The 20,909-nt window shown below is 35.4% G+C and overlaps 1 protein-coding gene across 1 annotated transcript in view; it reads left to right on the top strand.

Moving 5' to 3' along the window:
- HERC1 (HECT and RLD domain containing E3 ubiquitin protein ligase family member 1) overlaps positions 1–20,909 on the top strand; it is a 175,389-nt gene that overhangs the window by 64,355 nt on the left and 90,125 nt on the right. Inside the window, exons 15-24 of the mRNA XM_081047817.1 lie at positions 2,719–2,871; positions 2,996–3,128; positions 4,444–4,635; positions 6,012–6,233; positions 8,119–8,292; positions 11,474–11,588; positions 11,672–11,792; positions 13,785–13,956; positions 16,300–16,639; positions 17,088–17,208. Coding sequence (XP_080903943.1) covers positions 2,719–2,871; positions 2,996–3,128; positions 4,444–4,635; positions 6,012–6,233; positions 8,119–8,292; positions 11,474–11,588; positions 11,672–11,792; positions 13,785–13,956; positions 16,300–16,639; positions 17,088–17,208 — 1,743 coding nt within the window. The remainder of the gene's footprint in view (positions 1–2,718; positions 2,872–2,995; positions 3,129–4,443; positions 4,636–6,011; positions 6,234–8,118; positions 8,293–11,473; positions 11,589–11,671; positions 11,793–13,784; positions 13,957–16,299; positions 16,640–17,087; positions 17,209–20,909) is intronic.

Below are 20,909 nucleotides of genomic sequence, written 5' to 3'. Positions count from 1 at the left end.
TCTTTCCGTTTCTCTGGGTTCTAACTCAAGTCATCATGACCTAATACTAATAGCAGTGTTGTAGCTGTTTTCACTGTTGCTGGTCTCTTCTCAGCATCTTACTGCTAGAATAACCTTGTTTTATTAAATAACCTCATTGTAAGCCAAATAATGAAGGTTCTTTTCAGAAGAACCTTCTTCTGAAGTTGGCTTACACACCATTCTCATCTGAGCTCATGCACATGGCATACCTGTCTTCTACTTACTCTTCCGGTCTACCAATCTGTAACTTCTTTAAGATTTCATTATTCTAGGAAGCCTTGCCCAGATAACCCCATCTAACCATGTAATTATAACTGCGCACACTTTAGCAGTTTTTAGCATCAAAATTTACTATGCAACTTAACTTTGAATTGTGTATCATTTCATATTGTTGGGTCTGTATATTGTTTTTCTTCTGTGCAAGTCTTAATGTTCTGTTCTGCTCACATTAAAAGGTTGTTGACTAAGTCAGAGTGACAGTTGTTCCTATAGAATTATTTTCTCTCAGATTTAAAAATTTAAGTTTAATCTGATGTTTGGCTGCAAATGAAATGGGAACAGTGTTACGGTATATCCACTTGTTATTGACCGAAATTTTTTTCCAAACTTGTAAGGAATATTTATGCTGAATTAAAGTAATGCCTTTATTATGTTATTAGGGATGAACTAGATGTATATATTTTATAGAAATGGCAATAAAACACTAACTCCTTTTAGGCTAAAATCATAAATTGTTTCTTTCCGATGTGATTTAAACCAAATTTATCATGTTCCAAGATTTTAAAATAATGGTGCTTATCTTATTTGGGCCGCTGTTTGGGCTGCTGTAACAAAATATACCCTGGACTAGGTAGCTTATAAACAACACAAATGTATTTCTCAGTTAAGGAGGTGGGAAGTCCAAGATCAAGGTGCTGGCACATTGAGCGGTGCGTGCTTCTTAGTTCATAGACAGCTGTCTTCTTGCTGTGTACTCACACAAGGGACCTCTCTGGGGTCTCTTTTGTAAGGGCACTAATCCTATTCATGAGGACTCTGCCCTCATGACCTGTTCACTTCACAAAGGCTCTACTTTCAAATACTACTACACTACTGGGATTAAGTTTCAACATACGAATTTTGAGAGGAAATAAACATTCAGTTTCTCTAGTAGTGCCAATTATTTGGCAGCTTATAATGGTGCTTATATAGCAAGGGCCTTAAAATGTTCTGAGGTTCTCTCTTGCATTTTGTAAAAGATGTTCACATCATTTTGATAAGTAAGAATTTGGAAACAACTAATATATCTAAAAATAGGGGAATGGTTAAGTAAATTATGCTATATATGCTCTAGGGAATATTATATGACTTGTGTATACATGGCTTATGAAAATGCAGAAAATATTTCTGAATTTGTTGGTAAAGAATAAAAATAGAATAAGCAATATTATGAAAAAGCTACCAAAAATCAGGAAAAAATACACCAAAAAATATTAATAGTGATTTTCTTTGGGTTGTTGACCATATGGTGACTTTTAACTTTTTTAAAAATACAGTTTTTGTATTTTCTAAATTTTTTACACATAACATTATTAAAAAATATTTTTAACTTGAAATAATTTAGAACACACAAGTTAGAAGAATCATTGAAAGACTCCTCATACCCGTTAGTCAGATTGGCTTTCTATCTATCTATCTGTCTATCTATCTATCTATCTATCTATCTATCAATCAATCAATCAATCATCTATCTACTCTATCTATCTAATCTATCCAATCTGTCTATCTAATCTATCTAATCTACCTATCTAGTTTTCTAAATCATTTGAGGGTAAGTTGCAGGTGTCATGCTGGCTATTCCTAAGCACTTAGCCATGTATTTCTTAAGAAGAAGGACATTCTCTTACATAACAACAGAATAATTATCGAATTTGTGAAATTTAATGTGGATGCAGAACTACCGTGTTTCCCCGAAAATCAGACCTAGCCAGACCATCAGCTCTAATGCGTCTTTTGGAGCAAAAATGAAAATAAGACCCAGTATTATATAAGACCAGTATTGTATTATATTATATTATTTTATATTATTATATCATATATTATATTATATTCCCAGTCTTATATTACATTAAAATAAGATCAGGTCTTATATTAATTTTTGCTCCAAAACACGCATTAGAGCTGATTGTCTGGCTAGGTCTTATTTTTGGGGAAACACGGTAATATACAGTTCTTATTTAAATTGTCCCAATAATGTCCTTTATAGCAAACTCTTCCTACTCCAGGATCACATATTATATTTAATTGTCATGTCTGTTTAGTCCACTTATTTCTTTTATAATCAGAAGCAAATTTAATTTCTAAGAATTGTGCTCTTAGATATTCACAAGTATGTCAAAACAAAACAGTTACACAGGAGACCTGGAAAGCAATACCATTAAAATGTTGAAATGTGTTTTGGGTATTGTACTGTTCTCCTATTTCTTGTTTTCTGTATTTTCAAAGTTTCTGGGGTGAAATATGTATTACTTTTTTTAAATGGAAAAACAAATTGAAATTGCTTGTAAATCTTACCATCTAATAGCTAATAACAACGATTTCAAGATTGATAATAGGAGAAAGGAGACAGTGGCTTCTTAAAGTAGAATCACTTATGGTTGGATATTACTTTCATCCTCAAACACTTCAAATATAATCTTCATTTATGTATCATTTTAGGATCAAGCATTTGGAGAGCTAGAAAAGAATAGTGATAAATTTCTGCTTGGAACATCATCTTCAGAGAACAGTCAGCCCGCTCATCTTCATGAACTCCTGTGTTCACTACAGAAACAGCTGCTGGCATTTTGCCATATCAATAACATTAGTGAGGTATGTGATTCTTTGCTTTTTATGATGGTCTCAGGGAACTTGAAACGCAGATATTTGGTTAAGCCATGATATTTTTGTATCTTGAATCTTTCAAAGTAGTAATTTAGCAACTTTTTTTCTTCAGAACTCAAGCAGTGTGGCATTGCTTCATAAACATCTTCAGCTCTTGTTGCCTCATGCGACAGATATTTATTCACGTTCTGCAAATTTGCTCAAAGAAAGTCCTTGGAATGGCAGTGTTGGAGAAAAATTAAGAGGTGTGTTTGGTGCTAGATTTCAGATTTAATCAGTGGTTGTAAAGCAAGAGTTCTTAGCCTTTCCAAAGCTGTAAGAGGGCCTGAAATCTCTGAGTGGAATAGGAATGATCTTGAATCTCCTTTTTGAAGATCCCTTTCATCTTTGTTTGCGTGTGATGGTAACAGTGACTGACCTCGTTAATCTGAAAAGATGCTACTTGGCATGACAAAGGCCTAATTTTAAGGCATTGGATGATACATACTCAGAAAGATTAATTGTAAATGCCATCAAGTGAGGTTTTTAACTGCTGTTTCTTTACTCTAGCGTTTTCCAGTTCTATTTTCCTTCTTGAAATGCTTTCTTTTTCCTGGGCTTCTATGCAGTCATAGATCTGCTTCTACTCATGTCTCTCTGACCACTGTTTTTTGTTGGTTCCTATAAACTCTGAATTTTGCCCTCAACCCTCTTCTCCCTGAGTGATGTTTATCTGGTCCCATTATCTTTACCCACCATGTGTATGTTGACCCCCATATTTGCACTTAGCTGAGAACTCCTTTTTCACACTGGAGCCTGTCTCTAGTTACCTACTTTTCTTGGTTGTCCCAAAGGCAACTAAAATTCAGTATGTCCAAAACCAATTCATTTCTGAAGATTCCCAACTGAAAAAAAGAAGCTGAGAAACGAAAACCATTGCTTAATAGATACTTCCATTTCATTGTTGCACTGGCATTTAAAATTTAATCCATTCAAACTGAGCTCATCTCTGAATGATCCTCCCTGCCTCTCTGTCCCCGAATCCAATGAAATATTGAAATAAAATGGATTTAAAATCAATTCAGATAGTAAAAAGATAGATGCTTTGAGGTGATCTTAATTGTTTTAAAAGTAAATTTGGTTTAAAAAACATAAAGTCTTTCCTCACTGCAATGTAAGCACCACGAGGGCAGGAATTGTTAGCTCTTTGTTCATGGCTTTATCCCTTTCACCTAGAACGGTGCATAGTATGTTGTAGGTACTCAGTAAATATTTCTTGAGTAAATCTAGTAGTGAGGGTAAATTTGTGAATGAAAAATTCATAATGCATTTTAAGAAAAGCAGCTATAATCCGTTGAATTTATTGGCATGAGATGTATGTATATATATGCTTTCCCACAAAGTGTCTGTTGGTGGCACTTTCTGAAAGTGAATAAATACTAATATCATACCAGCTAGGTGTTCAGCAAAGAGTTACTGAATTAGTATACAGTAGTTCAGGCTAAAATAGTATTTCTCAGGTTTTTGGTTTTTTAAAAGTTTGTAACAGTTGATCCATGTTGAATTTCTTACCCTTCCTAGATGTGATATATGTCTCCGCTGCAGGCAGTATGCTCTGCCAGATTGTTAACTCTCTACTGTTACTCCCCGTGTCTGTGGCTCGGCCTTTATTGAGTTACCTCCTCGAATTGTTGCCACCTCTTGATTGCCTTAATAGACTCCTGCCAGCTGCTGCTCTTTTAGAAGACCAGGAGTTACAGTGGCCTCTTCATGGTAAGTAAAAATGGTGAAAGAGCAGATAATGCTTTAGAGAGAATTTGTTCCTCTTGCATGCGTCAGGTAAAATCACATCTGACACTTGGATATTTTATGTAATGAAAAAGATAAAGTTGTTATCTTCTTCTAAGAGCTTACAGTCTATAGAGGGCACTGATACGAGAAAACTTAAGTTGCTCATATATAACTGTCATGAATAGGGTCTCTATATGGTCATCAGGTTTGAATTGTGTATTTCATTGATTCCAAGACACTTTTTTTCAAATTTGACATGGTTAAAATTGGAATACATCTTATAATGGATGATAAAGCATTCTTTCATAATTCAGTCAGCAGTATAATGATACATTTTACATCAGTGGATTGATTTGATTAAAACTTTTATTTCTTAAATGCAAAGATTTTTAGTTTTAAATCTCTGACAATAAAGTATTTTATATTTTGGTTAGATATATAGATAGCTAATTGCAAAAGGTGGAAATTTGGACTATTTTTCTGTTTTTCTTTTTAGGTACTTTATAGAAAATAGCATTCTGATTTTACGCATGACTCTTGCATTCTCTCTTAATTTATAAAATGTTGATGATTCTCTTCAGTTGAATATAGCTTAAAATAATCATGTCTAGAATACATCAGTATGTTTTTCCACTGGAGTCTATCTGTCCTAAGGCTGTCAAAGGAATTTCATTACTGAAATCTTAAAAATCTTTGAAGTTTAAGTGAAGTCACATGTTTTTTTGGAAAGAATCCTGGATTAATGTATAAAAAGACCTAGATTTTAGTCTTGGCTCTGCTAGTAATTTGGCTGTATGATCTTGGGCAAGTCACTTATAACTTCTTAAAGCCTTGATATCTGTTCTTATCTTTATGGCTAAGCGTGTTATGTTTTATTTAATATGAAGAACTTTTAAAAACAAATGTTCAATAAGAAAGCATGGGTCTGGATCTTAGTACAAGACAATTCTGAATTCAGGCCTTAAAAGCATTACATAGCACTAAATATCATCTTGCTAGATTAACTCTTGTGTTGATTTTGAAGGGATGAGCTGCCTTCAAAACTTGTGGTGGTGAAATTTGATCTGGATAATGAAGAATAGAAATAGAATCCTTTGGGATAATTCCGTCATATACTGCTTTAATTTTTATCTTAAAATTAATTAACTTTATAAAGGAAATTTTTATTTGATAGCATAACTTATCTGAATGTATTTTAAATTAGGCTATTAAAGAGAAAATACACAGAAAGCGTTATAATTTGTTTTCTTGGTAAAATTATTTTGCTTCAATATCTTATTGCAGTGCAATAGAAATGAGAAAGCTTGAGACTCTTGAATACCAGATAAAGGCGCAATTACTAATGGTTTTGTCTTCAGGAGGGCCAGAACTGATTGACCCTGCTGGCCTGCCGTTACCTCAGCCTGCCCAGTCCTGGGTGTGGCTTGTGGATCTGGAAAGAACAATTGCTCTCCTTATTGGGCGGTGCCTTGGTGGCATGCTTCAGGGCTCTCCTTTGTCTCCAGAGGAACAGGACACTGCATATTGGATGAAAACACCACTTTTTAGTGACGGCGTAGAGATGGACACCCCTCAGTTAGGTAATACGCTTCTTTACAACATTTAAAATACATGCTTGTGTTTACACATGCAGTGGAGATTTCACTTATTCTGGGCTTGCTGAGTAGAGAACTAACTGAACACAAATGCAACATTACCAGGGCAGGGTAACTTGGAGCACTCAGAAAAACAGTTAAATCCGGCAGTATTGTGTAGTGAGTGAATGGAGTCCCTGAGCTAGGAAAATGTAGGCCGGGTCCCACTCTGTCATTATTTATCACCATGTGGGGCAAGTCATCTAACTCAAAAAATGGGAAATGCTTGATTACTTTTGTTCTGGGGCTTGGAGGTTATACAACTGCTTCATGTAAAGTAAAGCTCTATACATTTACCTACCATGACTACGAGTGCTCAGACACCTCTCAGATGTGAGTGGTAGTCGTTCTCTTCCCAGCGTGTCCTGCTTGCATGCTGATGTTACACTGTATGATTCCTTATTTTTTCCTCCCTATTGATGCTACCTTTGGTGATTCCTTTTTTCCTGCCTCATCTCCCATTTGTCTACTTGACTGGCAGGCTAGCTCGCAGACTGTCTGGAAATGAGGATTTCTCCAGTTCCTAAACAGATGATCTAGCTGTTTTATCTATGATTGGTCTTTAAATCTCGCTGGGCCTCTAATTTTGATCCATAAAATAATGAGTTAGATTTGATAGCCTATGTGTCCATACTAGATCTAAAATTCATTATTTCTCTGATAAGAGAAAGAGACTCAGAGAGTATCCAAGAAAGAAAGTCTAAGAGAAGCCTCAATCTAAGAGAATCTCAAACGAGTAAAAACAAAAATCACAGAAAGATTCTACTTTGGGGTTGGAGGGTTGGAGAGTGGAATGAGGGAAAACTATTGAAGATTTTCCTCTTTTCCATACAGGAATGTGTATTCTTTATTTCTTTTATGAACTAGACGGTGATTTTGGCCATGGCTAGTGAATGCTGAGCTGGTACTTTATGATACAGTTGTATCAAGAAAAGTAAAATCATGTTTTTTTCAAGGGATATTTAACATCATAAAGATGGTTACAGTGCTGTTAGTGTTTAACTCTGTTACTTATCTCCTCCTGAGGACGAAGTATCTATATCTCTACCTTCCTCCTATTTCTGTTATACTTACTTTACTCAGTTAACTGGCCTTTAGTACGAGTAAAATCACTTTCAGTTTTTATTCTTATTTTTCAGTTTTTAAATTATAACATCATTAACTATTAAAATGTTATGCTTTATGTTTAAATACTTGCAAATATTAGGAAAAGGATCTTTGGCCTTTATAAATGTATGATTCAATTATACTATGGGTTAAATTGACTTTCGGTATTATCCCAAGAACCTATCATTTATGAGTTTTGTTTTTTAAATGGAAAATTAATTCTGAATTCCAAATGTCCCATTGAAATGTTAGGAAACACCTTGACAAATGTAAATATCAATTGAGGAATCGTTCATGGTATCTTTGATCTCTCTTGAATCATACCTAACTGACTGTTTTCCTTTAAGCCTAGAAAATTCTTGTCTAGTCTCTTTCCCAGTGGCCCCATGTTTCTCAAAGAGGATATCATTCCATTTCAAACAAGAGAGTTCTTTGTTATTATAAAAGACTGTTGTGCACATGTAGGCCCCTGCCTATCAAAATGCCAGAACTCTTCCTTGGAGAGGTACATTTGGCCACAGATTCTTCTGGAGGAGATGGAAATGATAATACTACCTTCAATTGAGAAACATTAAAGAACTTTGTATCATTTACTTAAAATGGTTTGAAATGGTGTCATTTCTTATGCATTAAATAAATGTGGTCAGATTTTATTTGTAGCACCAAAATTCATGAGGTTTAAAATTAATAACATGAGTGATTTTTGTTTGTTTGTTTGTTTTAGATAAATGTATGAGTTGCCTATTAGAAGTAGCTCTTTCAGGAAATGAAGAACAGAAACCTTTTGATTACAAATTGAGACCTGAAATTGCTGTCTTTGTAGACCTTGCATTGGGTTGTTCAAAAGAGCCTGCACGAAGTCTTTGGATCAGCATGCAGGATTATGCTGTTAGTAAAGGTGAGATGAAGAGGGTAAAGGGGGTTAAATATTTAGATAGCTCACAATACTAATATATATGTAAATAGAAATCACAGGGGTCACCCTGTTTTTTATAGAAAAGGGTATTTTACAAATAACATTTTTAAAAAATTTATTTTTCCTCTTTGTGGAAAATATCCTAAATTAGGGTATTTTCTATAAAACATAGGGTGACCCTTGTGATTTCTATTTACATATATTACATATATATGTGTGTGTGTGTGTATACATACCTATATGGTGTACTATTAATATTAAGTATATATGTATATACACACATATATATGTATAGTTTGTATTTTATTATTCTTTAATTAAATTTATTGGGGTGACAATGGTTAGTAAAATTACATAGGTTTCAAGTGTACAATTCTATAATACATCATCTTTATATCACATTGTGTGCTCACCACCCAGCCTCAGTTCTCCTTCTATCACCATATATTTGACCCCCTTTATCCTCTAGGGTTTTTTTTTTTTTATATATATATATACATGTATTCCACTTGAAGCAAACCTACTTGGGAAAATTGAGATTTATATAAAAGATAAATCCAGAGGCAATCGTTTTACTGAAGATTCCATGCAGTGTTAATGGATTTAGTATAAGAGTAGGTTAATGAATCTCTTCCCTTTGCGAGCCCTGGTGTCAGAACTGAAAGGATGTGTAAGAGTCTAAACTTAGGCCTGGTCATTTTCCTCCTCTGTAACACTTGCCTACTACAGAGTGCTGGTGAAGATATCAGTTTGGAATAAGGTGTACTATTAATATTAAGTTTAGTAGTAAAGTGCTGTGCAAGTATGTAGTGGTATTTTCATTTCTAATATTTAATTAATAAAATTAATTTTATGTACAATTTTTCAAAGGATATACCTGATTTTTTTTTTTTTAGCTCCCATGTTTTCCCTTTTAACAGTGACCTGGATTATTCAGAATCACGTATCCCTAGTTGTTTTTCCATGTTATATTTTCTTATCCTATCTTTAGTTTCCCTCCATTTCTTTGGATTTTCTTCTTTCTGTGGTACAAATGTCACTTTTATTGTCTTTCATTTTGAATAATAAAAATGAGAGGAGATACATATTATTCAGATCTTTAAAACACCAGTGAGATGATAACCTTTGAAAGTTTAGTCTCATCCAGTTTACCGTTCATTTATTTTATTCATTCTATTATATTGACTCCCACCAGAGCTACAAAAGTATGGTAGGTAATGAGGAGAAAAAAAGTTTACATTCTAAGTTGTATTTTCTGAATAAAAACTCACTGTATGGCTCCATTTGCTGAATTGCTTATATACTGTATCCTGAACTTTATACTTAAATAATGGAAACATTCTTTAGTATTTGGTATGAAAAGACCATAACTTTAATGAAGGTGTTTTAAAAGAACCGATTACTTTAAAAATTGCAAAGGAGGATAATCTCTGCTAAATTTGAAACACAGCAAGGGTATTACTTTAGTTTGCTTTTTAAATTGAATGTTCGCCTCCTTGAAATGGTGTCTTATTTAATTTTAAGTCGTCACAGTTCTCAGAATAGCAAGCCGTCCCATAGAACAGATGATTTCTCAAGAACTGAATGTGGAAAAATTTTGTATGTGATACAGACTGTCATTTTAAGATTCTTTGTAAGCCGTAAGACTTTCTTAAATCTGGAATCTGTATATTGTCAGGTTTTTTCACCAGTAAAATAGGTAAATCTGAACTTAATTTTTTACCTTAGCATACAGAAATGACTAGAAAACCAGGATGTAAAATTTTTATCTCTTGAGGTTGGAGATTTAAGAAAGGATTAAGAACAAATAAAGTTTACTTGAGGCTTGATATTTGCCAAGGATGTTTTTGTTTTGTTTTTAAGTAAATCTGTCAAATTAACAGAATGTTTAGCAAACATTCTGAGAATGGAATAGACGGTAAACCCACCCCCATTTGGAATCTGAATGTACTGCATTTTTACAGTACAGTACTGATATGCTAGCATGGCACGAAAGAAAGCTCCTGACCAGTTCTCATCATCTAATGTTGTGATTTAGGTTTTCTATTGCATGTACTAATTTCTGTCCAATTGTTGTTTCATTTCTTACACCCACGTAAATGTACATGTGTTTACAGTATCTCCTTTCATGACTTCAAATACTATACACACTTGACTAGTTTACTTGATATCTCTACCAGGAGATCTAAAAGACAGTATTTATAACCAGATTCCTGATTCTAGCTCGGTATCCCCCAAAAGTGTTCTTCCTGTCTCAGTAAATGCCAACCACATTCTAAATACATTTATAGTCAACATTGACTTCACTCAGACTCTCACATCTCATCTATCAACAAATCCTATCAGCTCTACCTTCAAAATACATATGGAATCTGATAATTTCTCACTGTCTCCACGGGTACTACTTTTGTCTGAGCCCCCACCATTTCTCACCTGAATCACTGCAGTAATGACTTCTGCTATTGCTATCCCTATAGGAAATGTTCCACTCAGCAATCAGAGTGAGTTTCTGAAAACACAAGTCAGATCATGTCATATTTCTGTTCAAAGCCTACTGTGCTTGCCATTTCCCTCAGAGTAAAACCTAGAGCACTTGCAATGGCCTGCAAAGGTCTGTGTGATCTAGTCCCAGCCAGCTTTCTTATGTCACTTACCACTCTTGTGAATGCACACTTTGCTCCAGCCGCACTGGCCTCTGTGAACCCACATTGGGACCTCTACATTAGTTTTTTCTGAGGGGACACTGTATCTATGTGGCTTCTTCCCCTCCTTCACCTAGATCTCTACTCAACTGTGCCCTTATCAGAGACCTTCCCAATCCAGCCTGTATAAAATAGGAATCCCACACAGTACAGAATCCCTGTCCTCCTTACCCTGTTTTATTTTTCTCTATAGCATTTACCTGTCATATTAATGTTTTCATTTATTGTCTCTCTGCTACCCCTCAACTAGGATATAAGCTCTGTGAGATCAGTACCTTAGTTTTGTTCACTGCCGTATCCCTAGCACACGAAATAGCATGTGGAATCTAGTAGGTGTACTTGTTAAATAACTGTTTAGAAAAATTATAATATTCAGGTATTGGATTAATAAAACTATTAGAATTACCTCTGAACTGTTTTCTGAGCCCTTTTAAATGTCAATGAATCGTTTTTATTTTCAGATTGGGACAGTGCAACTTTAAGTAATGAGTCACTTTTGGATACTGTGTCCAGATTTGTTCTTGCAGCTCTTCTGAAACACACAAATTTACTTAGTCAAGCATGTGGAGAAAGCCGGTAAGTAACTTTAAACTACCCGCAGACAAATATTTGCTCTCATGATGTTAGACATTAGGTAACTTTTCTATTTTTTTCTTTAGATATCAACCTGGTAAAAGCTTATCAGAAGTGTACCGTTGTGTGTACAAAGTTCGAAGTCGTTTACTTGCTTGCAAGAACCTTGAACTTATTCAAACCAGGCCATCATCACGAGACAGATGGGTAAAGTTGGAAATCAGTTCATTTCTATGTTTTTTTGCAAGCTGTGAGAGAGAGCTCCATATTGGTTTATGTCAGGGAAAAAGAAAGTACCCTGCTTATTGCAGATGTTCAATAAATATTGAGTAGTTCTTTTTCTAGTGAAAAATTCGGCGAGTATAAGATTTGGGGTTTATTTCATGCCACATTTATCAATTATGACATGTCTGCTAAGAAAATTTATATATTCTTAGGCTGTACAAATTGAATTGTCCAAATCATATGAATTAATATTTCTTTATTTTATACTGATCAGACCACATTTGAATTGTTCTGTTTAATTTGGGGTGTTATAATTCACGAGGGACATTAACAAACTACCTTGGATTGGTGAAGGGTCCAAAAATCATCTCATACAAGAACTGGAAAATGTCAAAAATGTTTAGCCTAGAGAAGTGAAAACAGAGGGGAGTCACATGATAGCTGCCTTAAAGAGCTTCTACTGTGTTTCCCTGAAAATAAGGCCTACCAGGACCATGGACTCTAATGTGTCTTTTGGAGCAAAAATTAATATATGATCCAGTATTATATTATATTATAGTAAAATAAGACCAGGTCTTATATTAATTTTTGCTCCAAAAGACACATTAGAGCCCATGGTCTGGCTAGGTCTTATTTTCGGGCAAACACGTAGAAGAGGAAATAGCCCTTTGGGCACAGGTAAGACTAAATGGTAACAACTGAATGGAGAATCATTGTTAGCTGAATATAAGGAAAAAGCCTTCTAGTATTAGAGTTGTCCACTACTAGAGGTAAAGATTGAAACCTCTTATAAAGGATGTTCCAGAAGTAATTCATGCACCTAAAATGAGATAACTTCTAAAGTGCTTGGTAACCCTGATAACATGATCTTATAGTTATAAGCCTGTAAAATACATCACCTTCAGAAATGCTTACTTTGTGTATTTGATGCTATTCACTCCATTATTAAGATCTTGGATTTTAAAAATCAAACTCTGTCTGTATGTTTGTATTATAGTATTCTTTTGGCATGCCCTGATTTCAGATTTGTGGATCTATTTGTTAGTGACCTTAAAACTCCATTTGCTTCACTTTGCCATTTTGTTGAGGCTCAAATTTGAAACTCATAGTGTGGAATAATGATTTAGGTATTGTGTGAGTCTGACTCAGTATCCCCTTCTCTGTTAAATTCTTGTTATTCACTGTCCGTGAATCACAGAATAACTTTTATTATGCATCTTGAGGCTATCATTAAAATTTTTCATTTTTGCCTTATACTGAGATTTGTGGAGGAAGTGATATAGTACTGTCACAGGGTTGTTATGGTATTTGTGACTCTCTTATCACCTGTTGTAAGGACTCTTTCCTCTAGATGACTGCTAGGTAGCATAACCACTGTGGGAAATAAAACTAACATTGTCCTTACCAGATTTCTAATTTTTGGTTTCTTCAAGGGCAAAGTAAAGAAAAAAAAGAAAAACAGTACTATTTGTAAAACTGAAATTTGCTAGAGGGTAGAACTTAAATATTCTCACCAAAAAAACAAAAGTTTAAAAAAATACTGTTTTAAATTAGAATTATTACATTTATACAGTGTAGTAACAACATACATAACTTGAGAGAGACTTAATGGAATAAAAATTCATATTCTTTCAGTACCTTTTATTGTTGGTGCCATACTTAACTCATTTTAAATTGCACCTCTAGGAATTTACAACTGAATAGCAATATGAAAATCAATTTATAGCATGACATTATAATACAAATACTGAGGAAGAGAGAGTATATAGGTGTCTCTGTATATATTTTATGTACATATGTTCTTTCTAATTTTTCAGGTTTATCTAGTATGTCGTTTTTTTTTTTGGTAGTAAAATTCGTGTGTTGTTATTGATATTAGCAGTATTTTCCGTGGTGAAAAAAGTCAAGATTTTAATGAAGTTTTTCACAGTTTTTGAAAACTATATTCAGTGTCGCTCTGATCCTTTCTTTAAGATCTCAGAAAACCAAGACTCTGCAGATGTTGATCCTCAGGAGCATTCATTTACCCGGACCATCGATGAAGAAGCTGAAATGGAGGAACAAGCTGAGCGAGACCGGGAAGAGGGGCATCCGGAGCCAGAGGATGAGGAGGAAGAACGGGAACATGAAGTGATGACAGCCGGCAGTGAGTACACACCTTACTTTACAGATACACACCGTGCTGTTCTTTTTGGTAGGGGAACTGACTAGGGAAGAGAAAGACAAGTTTCTGTATAGTTTTTTCTAAAAGGATCTGATCTTCTGCTGGTGATCTGAATTTACATTAGCTAACATTTCAGCTCTGAACACTGTCATAGTTCCTTCCATTCTGAAGCTATTGAATTGCATGTTTGGGGCTGAAAAGCTCTGGAAGCAGGCTTTTGGAAACCATGCCCTTTCCACTGAGTCTCATGCATGAAAGACGCCCATGAGCCATTGGATAAGGTCATTCAAAGTATGTCCTCTGGGGGGCACCATTGGCCCCCCAGAGTTGTCCATTGGCCTAGCTGGCTTCTCTGTGGTGCGGAAGAGAGCCTCCTTCGATGCCTATTAGGAGCGCCCAATTATTTTCATATGTAGAACTTCTACAATTATAAATTTTACCTGCTGACTACACTGCTATTTTCAGTAGGGAGCAAAAATACACATGAGAAGACTATTGGCTGGGTAAATACCGTTTTCATATTTTTATATTCCAAGGCTATAGTAGTTTTTAAAGGTAATCACTTAGATATTTAAAGAGAACTATCAAAGCTTTTAAAACATTCGTTATTATCTCGAGTGATTTGGCTATTTTAAGTTAAAGAATGTATTCACTTTGGTTAAAGCGTGTGTTCATTTTGTAGCCTATAAGGTTATGACCAGCTATGCAGTTGCTATTGGGATTGTCTGTGTATATAAATCAATTTGACACTTTATCATCAGTTTATTTGTGTTCTGGATACTTCTAAAAATGATTTTGAGGGTGGCTCAAAACAAGACCAAAAACCATTAAAACGAGGAAAAATATAAATGAAGAAAAGGGGATTGGAGATGGGGAGGGAGAATAATTTTATTTTAAAAACTTAGGCTGAGGGAACTTTTGTGGTTGAATTTAAAACTAAGCTTAGAAATTCCTGAAAACTAAGGCCAAAAGGGAAAAAATAGTAGCAAAGTGTAGCCCTCAAATGTAGTAACAGAAAGCATAATAGTCATCTGGGGAGTAATAATTTTTAAACTAGCTACAGTTTTTGAGCACCTGTTATATACTGGGCACTGAGTCAAATGCTTCACATGGATTAACTCATGATCTGCGCAACAGTTTTAGGAATCCTAGTATGACCCTGTTCTTAAGATGGGCAAACTGAGGTTTAAGGAGGCAAAATTATGTGCCTAGGGCCACAGTTAGTAGCAGCTGCAGTTAAAACCAGGTCTGTCCCAAATTCCAATGTCCATTCTTAACTACTTTAACTGATTTCTATCTCTAGACTGCATTTGTTGCTTTGGTTTTTAGAGATATAAGGGATTTCAACAGCATAATGAAAATATTATAATAATTCTGTAAAATACACAGATCAATTTTAAAGTTTATACTTCTATGTGAACAGATGAATCTAGTGTTTTACCAACTTTTCTGCCTTGGTTCCCCATTAACAATACCTTCTTCACTTCGTATTTGAGCAAAAAAACGTTTTTCTGTTGTGAAGTATATGTACCACTGCATCGGAACCTTGTTATACCCACTGCCTTTTTGTTATAAATTGGGAAGAGTTGGCATCAGGTAGACATTCCTGGTGATGCCATTTGACTCTCAAGGCAATCTTGGCCATATATTGTAGCCACATTCTGTTTCAGCAAAGACCTTTAGTGGTTGTGATTATTTAATTAATGTGTTCAAAATACAGCAAAGTGTAGGTGTTAAATATTATATGGAATTTGGAAGGGAAAAGAGGCCTTTTCATTATAACTAGTGCAGCTTCCATTTTGACTATTTGTTTTGTAACCTGACATTGTTCGTACTAAGATCATGAATATAAGCAGTTATTTTGATCTAATCCAGTGTTTCTCAAACTTTCGTGGACTTCAGAATCAGCTGGATGGCTTATTAAAACACAGACTGCTGGCCCCATGCCTAGAGCTTCTGATTTTGAAGGTCTGGGATGGGCCCTATCATTTGCATTTATTTCTAACAAGTGCCCAGATAATGTTGATGCTGCTGGTCTGAGACCACATTTGAAAACCACTGATCAAATTCAGAAATAAGAGGAGAAACAAAAATCAACCAAATCTAAATTCTGTAAAGGCATAAGTATTTCCTGTTGTGATTTTCATGAAAAGTTTAATGTTTTACATGTATTTTTGACATAATTTTAACTTAGTTATTACTATGCTGTGTTTAATGTCTAAAAAACAATTTTTCCCTCTTTCAGTAAGTTTTTGGTCCAAACATTTTGACTATTTTTATTGTTATTTTTCTTTTTTTTTTGCTCTTCTCTCCCCATGTGTTAAGACCTTGTTTTTGTGTTGCATGTTACAGAAATCTTTCAGTGTTTCCTCTCAGCCCGTGAAGTAGCTCGTAGCCGAGATCGAGATAGAATGAACAGTGGGGCAGGGTCTGGGGCTCGAGCTGATGATCCATCTCCTCAGTCTCAGCAAGAGCGAAGGGTCAGCACAGACCTTCCTGAGGGTCAGGATGTGTACACTGCTGCCTGCAACTCCGTGATCCATCGGTGTGCCCTCTTAATATTAGGAGTAAGTCCTGTGATCGAAGAGCTTCAGAAGCGAAGGGAAGAAGGACAGTTGCAGCAACCTTCAACAAGTGCCTCTGAAGGGGGTGGACTTATGACCAGGTGGGATTGACTAGAAACTTAAAACATTACTCTCCTCCCTTTGTTACTTTATGCACGGAAATGGATTATTCTCGAAGTTAGTGTATTCTTCTGAAATTAACACAGGCATCGAGGAAGAATTGCAAATTGACCGAGATGAATTAAAAGTAATGTAAAGAGTAATACTGATTTCTGAGTAAATGAGGAGGTACAGTTTTTCGTACATATAAACAATAGTAGCTGAGAAACATAATGAGGTTATTTGCATGCCTCTAATTTAGTGGCATGCAAATTATTTTGATGTAATTGAGAAGGGCTTTGTGCTTAGACAAGAGTTAGTTAGGATTTCCCATCAACGGACATAATTACTCCTCATTGTGTGTGTATTATCTATGCTGCTAGTTCCATTCAATTTTATGTTCACTAACAGTCCCAAATCGAAAAACTTTTCTTTGTGCATATGAGACAGGAGTGAAAGTCTTACTGCAGAGAGCCGGCTAGTCCACGCAAGTCCAAATTATAGACTGATCAAATCGAGGAGTGAATCTGATTTGTCTCAGCCTGAATCAGATGAAGAGGGTTACGCACTGGTAGGTATATCTAGATTCAGTAAAGAAGGATTTTTGTTTTCAAGGTATAGATACATAAGGCTTTGGTTAGAGTAAGTAATATACATTTGTTTAGACATATAAAAAACTTTTTAAAGAGAAATGAGATAACTATATTGCATAGATATTTTCCATGTATGTGTGAATGACTCCCAGATTTCTATCTTTAGCTCTGACTTCTTCCTAAGAAAACTACAAATGCATGTATCTGACTCCTTGATGGATATTCTATCTGAGCATATCAGATTACCCCATTCTTAATCTATCCAAAAATAAACACGTCTTTCTCCCAAACCTTCTGTCATATTGCCTATCTTAGCAGGTGGTACTATTAACTATCAAGGCTGGAAACCTGACTTCATAAAAGTGCCACCTAAACAAAAAACTGTTGTTTAAAAGAAAATTCTAAGAATCTAAGGAAGGTCAAATAGTGTGTTCAAGTTTCATTGTACCATCATGTTTGTTTGTTCTTCCTCCTCTTGTTCTTCATTCCCAGTAGTATCTTTGTGCTGCCAGTTCAGGTTCCCAGTCTTGTAGTCTAGTGAGATTCCTCTCTGTCCATCGTCTCATTATCTAGTCTCCCAACTCGGTGATAATTTTATAACATAGATCATGTTACTTCTCTATTCAAAACCTCCAGTAGACTTCACTTTTTCTCAGAGTAGAAGCCTAAGTCCTCACACGGGCCTACAAGACTACATATCCTGGCTGCACTACCTCTGATCTACTGTGACACTGCTCTCCTCAGTGACTCTCCTGCCATGAATAGGCTTTTCCACGAACACACCACACAGCTTCCCCTTTGGGGCTTTACTTGGCTCTTTCTTCTGACTGGAATACTTTTGTCTGCATGGCGAATTCCCTCACGTCAAATCTTCATTCTGATGTTACTTTTTCAATGAGGCGTACCCTGACCACTCTATTTAAAATTGCAATTTACCCTCCATTCCGCATATTCACTCCCTGTCTGCCTCTCCTTGCTCTGCTTCCCCCCCCCACAGCACCTAACATAATTCACTTACTTGTTATGTTTATTAGTTTCTGTTGGCCTACAATAGAATATAAGCTCCTTGAGGACAGGAATTTTTGCTATTTTATTCGCTGCCATATCCCAAGCATCTATAGTGTCTGGCACACAGTAGGCAGTCACTAAATATTTTTTGAGTGAATGAATGAATGAATGAATGAATGACTGTTTTATTGATTTTGGTAAAATTTCTGTGCCCATTCTGTCCTTTCCACTTTTTACTTCAGGCCCTTGTTGCCCGACTGGTAGTTTTCAGATGTATCTTCCTACTTTCTCCTGCCTCTCTCCTTATACACTGCTCCCAAAGTTAGAGCTCTTGAAGGCACAGACGACAAAACACTTGCTTGTCGTGCTCCCTTCTTATTCAAAGACCTCATTGACTACACTGCCTATCCAGAAATCAGAGAGTCTAGAAAATGTTGCCTGTCTGCTTTTGGAGCCAGTTTTTTCCTGCAGTAATCTGCATTCTTGCCATAGTAGTCCATATGCCAGATCCCAAACATAAGAAAACTTCTTGAGCCTCTGTTCAAGCATTGTTTGCCTGAAATGTCCTCCCGGTTTCGTTGATGAAGTCCTGTCTCTCTCTTAAGGACTGGCTAAAATGTCATCTCTTCCAGAAAGCTTTCCCAAGATTATTCATAGTGATTCTCACTGTTATTTCCATAGCAGTTTGTTAGTAACTCTAATAAACCATAGTGGTTTGTTTCATGTTAAACTTATGGATTATTAGTGTTTCTTTCCAGTAGACCTCTTAGAAGGTCTAAGGTTTGTTTGTTTTTTTTAATGCCCCTGATATCTTCTAGAATATGCAAAGCATAATTGGTAATTCAACTGTGATGAAAAGGTAAAAGATGAGTCAAAGTGGCATCTTTTTTGGAAACAAACAATGGAACTGAATTAGTCACAATAGGCTTAAGACTCAACTATTGATTTTGATCTGGGGTAAGACGCGTAACCTTTCTGAGCCCTAGCTTCTTTATTTTTGAGGTGGGGAATAATACTACCTGTTGTAATTATATCATCTGGATTGTTGTGAAGAACAAGTTTGTTAATACAATATAAAACATTTTGAAAATTATGTTTTCAAAACAATAGACAGCTCAATATTGAGAAGTGGGTTGAATCTAGATTTAATTAAAAGATTGTTCATTTAGTTTCTGCAGAATTGTTTGTTAAAAGATTAATAAACACATTTTTGAAAAAGGTTGACTCTTGATTATCTTTCCTTATGGAATATTTAGAAAGATAGTATCATAAAAAGTGGAAAAGTCAAGAACCGGAGAGAGCAGATTCTGTTATAGACAAAAGGGACACCTGGGCTGGGCCTTCAGCTTCAGAGAGCCTGGTATAGATGAAGAGTAGCAAGCAGTGGGGGCAGTTTAGGTTTTTCCAGCTGAAACATATCATCCTTCTGTCTGAGGTTATTTAGGATTACCGTTCATATCCTTGATGTCTAGTAGTACTTCATTTATCCTGAATTGTTAGTGAATGAAATGCTTTCTTAAAATAACTAAAGTTAACCAGTTTCATGCTAAATCTTTGTTTTAATCTCCTTTCATAAAAAGCATTATGTTGTATATTATTTACTTCTTTGTCTTAGTAAACAGAGAAGAAACCTAAGTAAACAGTTAAACTGAAGTTTAACTCCTACCTTCCTCATTTCACAAAGGATTTGATGTGATGTACAAAAATGAATACTTTATAAAAAGATAAATTAAGGAATGAATTAGGGCTGAAAGAAACTAAGAAGAAAATAAAGCATTGGGTGTAAGATTTGCACACCTCAGCACATATCCTGTGGTGTTCTGCTAGAGGTGGGCCACCAAACAGGAAAAGCATAATGAGTTACATGATTCATAGTATCTAAAAGATAAAAAGAGACCAGTTGTTCAAGGGAAACACAGGTATTTCTGGTTCTGAGGCCCGAGATAAATTTCTTCCATGAGTCCTCATGGCAAAGGTACTGTATGATAAAAATGTTTTATTGCATGGCACACAGTGATATCTTCAGGAGCTGTTGTGATGACCATTTCATGTTTTGTCCAGCACCAAATGGCCTGAGTATATACTCATTTCTGGTGTGTGTGTGTGTGTGTGTGTGTGTGTACACGCAGGTGTCTGTCTGTGTGACCAAGTAAAGATTTTCTACATTTCCTAAATGGATCTGTTTTGTCACTTATGCAGCCTTTCTTCTTTGCCACCAATATTTTTATTGTGTGATAGAGTACAATTGAAATTTCTAAGACCATAATGTCAAGTGTGCATAAATTTAAGTCATCTAGAGTTTGAGTGTGGTTGGCTGTACATTTGAGTAGAGTAGAGTTGTCTACACTGCCCTGCCACCACACACACACACACACACACACACACACACACACACACACACACAGAAACCTACTTCTATTCTTCCTGGAAGCCTTCACTGTTTTATTAAGCTGTCGGCCATTTCACCAATTTGAGGTTTCTTTATTTTACTAGGTTCTTTAAAACATTTAAAAAACTTTAAAATACTACCAGAAGGATTAGGACTATGTTATTTTTGTTAGTGTGGATTCAGCAGATTCTCTTCCTTTAAATACCTAGCCAAGGCTAGTGGGAGTTTTGAAAAGAGCAGAAAGTGAGGATAGAGCAAGTATAGTAATTTTGGAAAGTGCGA

Source organism: Rhinolophus hipposideros (genome assembly GCF_964194185.1).
Source record: "Rhinolophus hipposideros genome assembly, chromosome: 5".
Classification (NCBI taxonomy): Eukaryota; Metazoa; Chordata; class Mammalia; order Chiroptera; family Rhinolophidae; genus Rhinolophus; species Rhinolophus hipposideros.
Note: the sequence above shows the minus strand (reverse complement) of the source record. Positions and strands in the feature narration are given on the sequence as shown.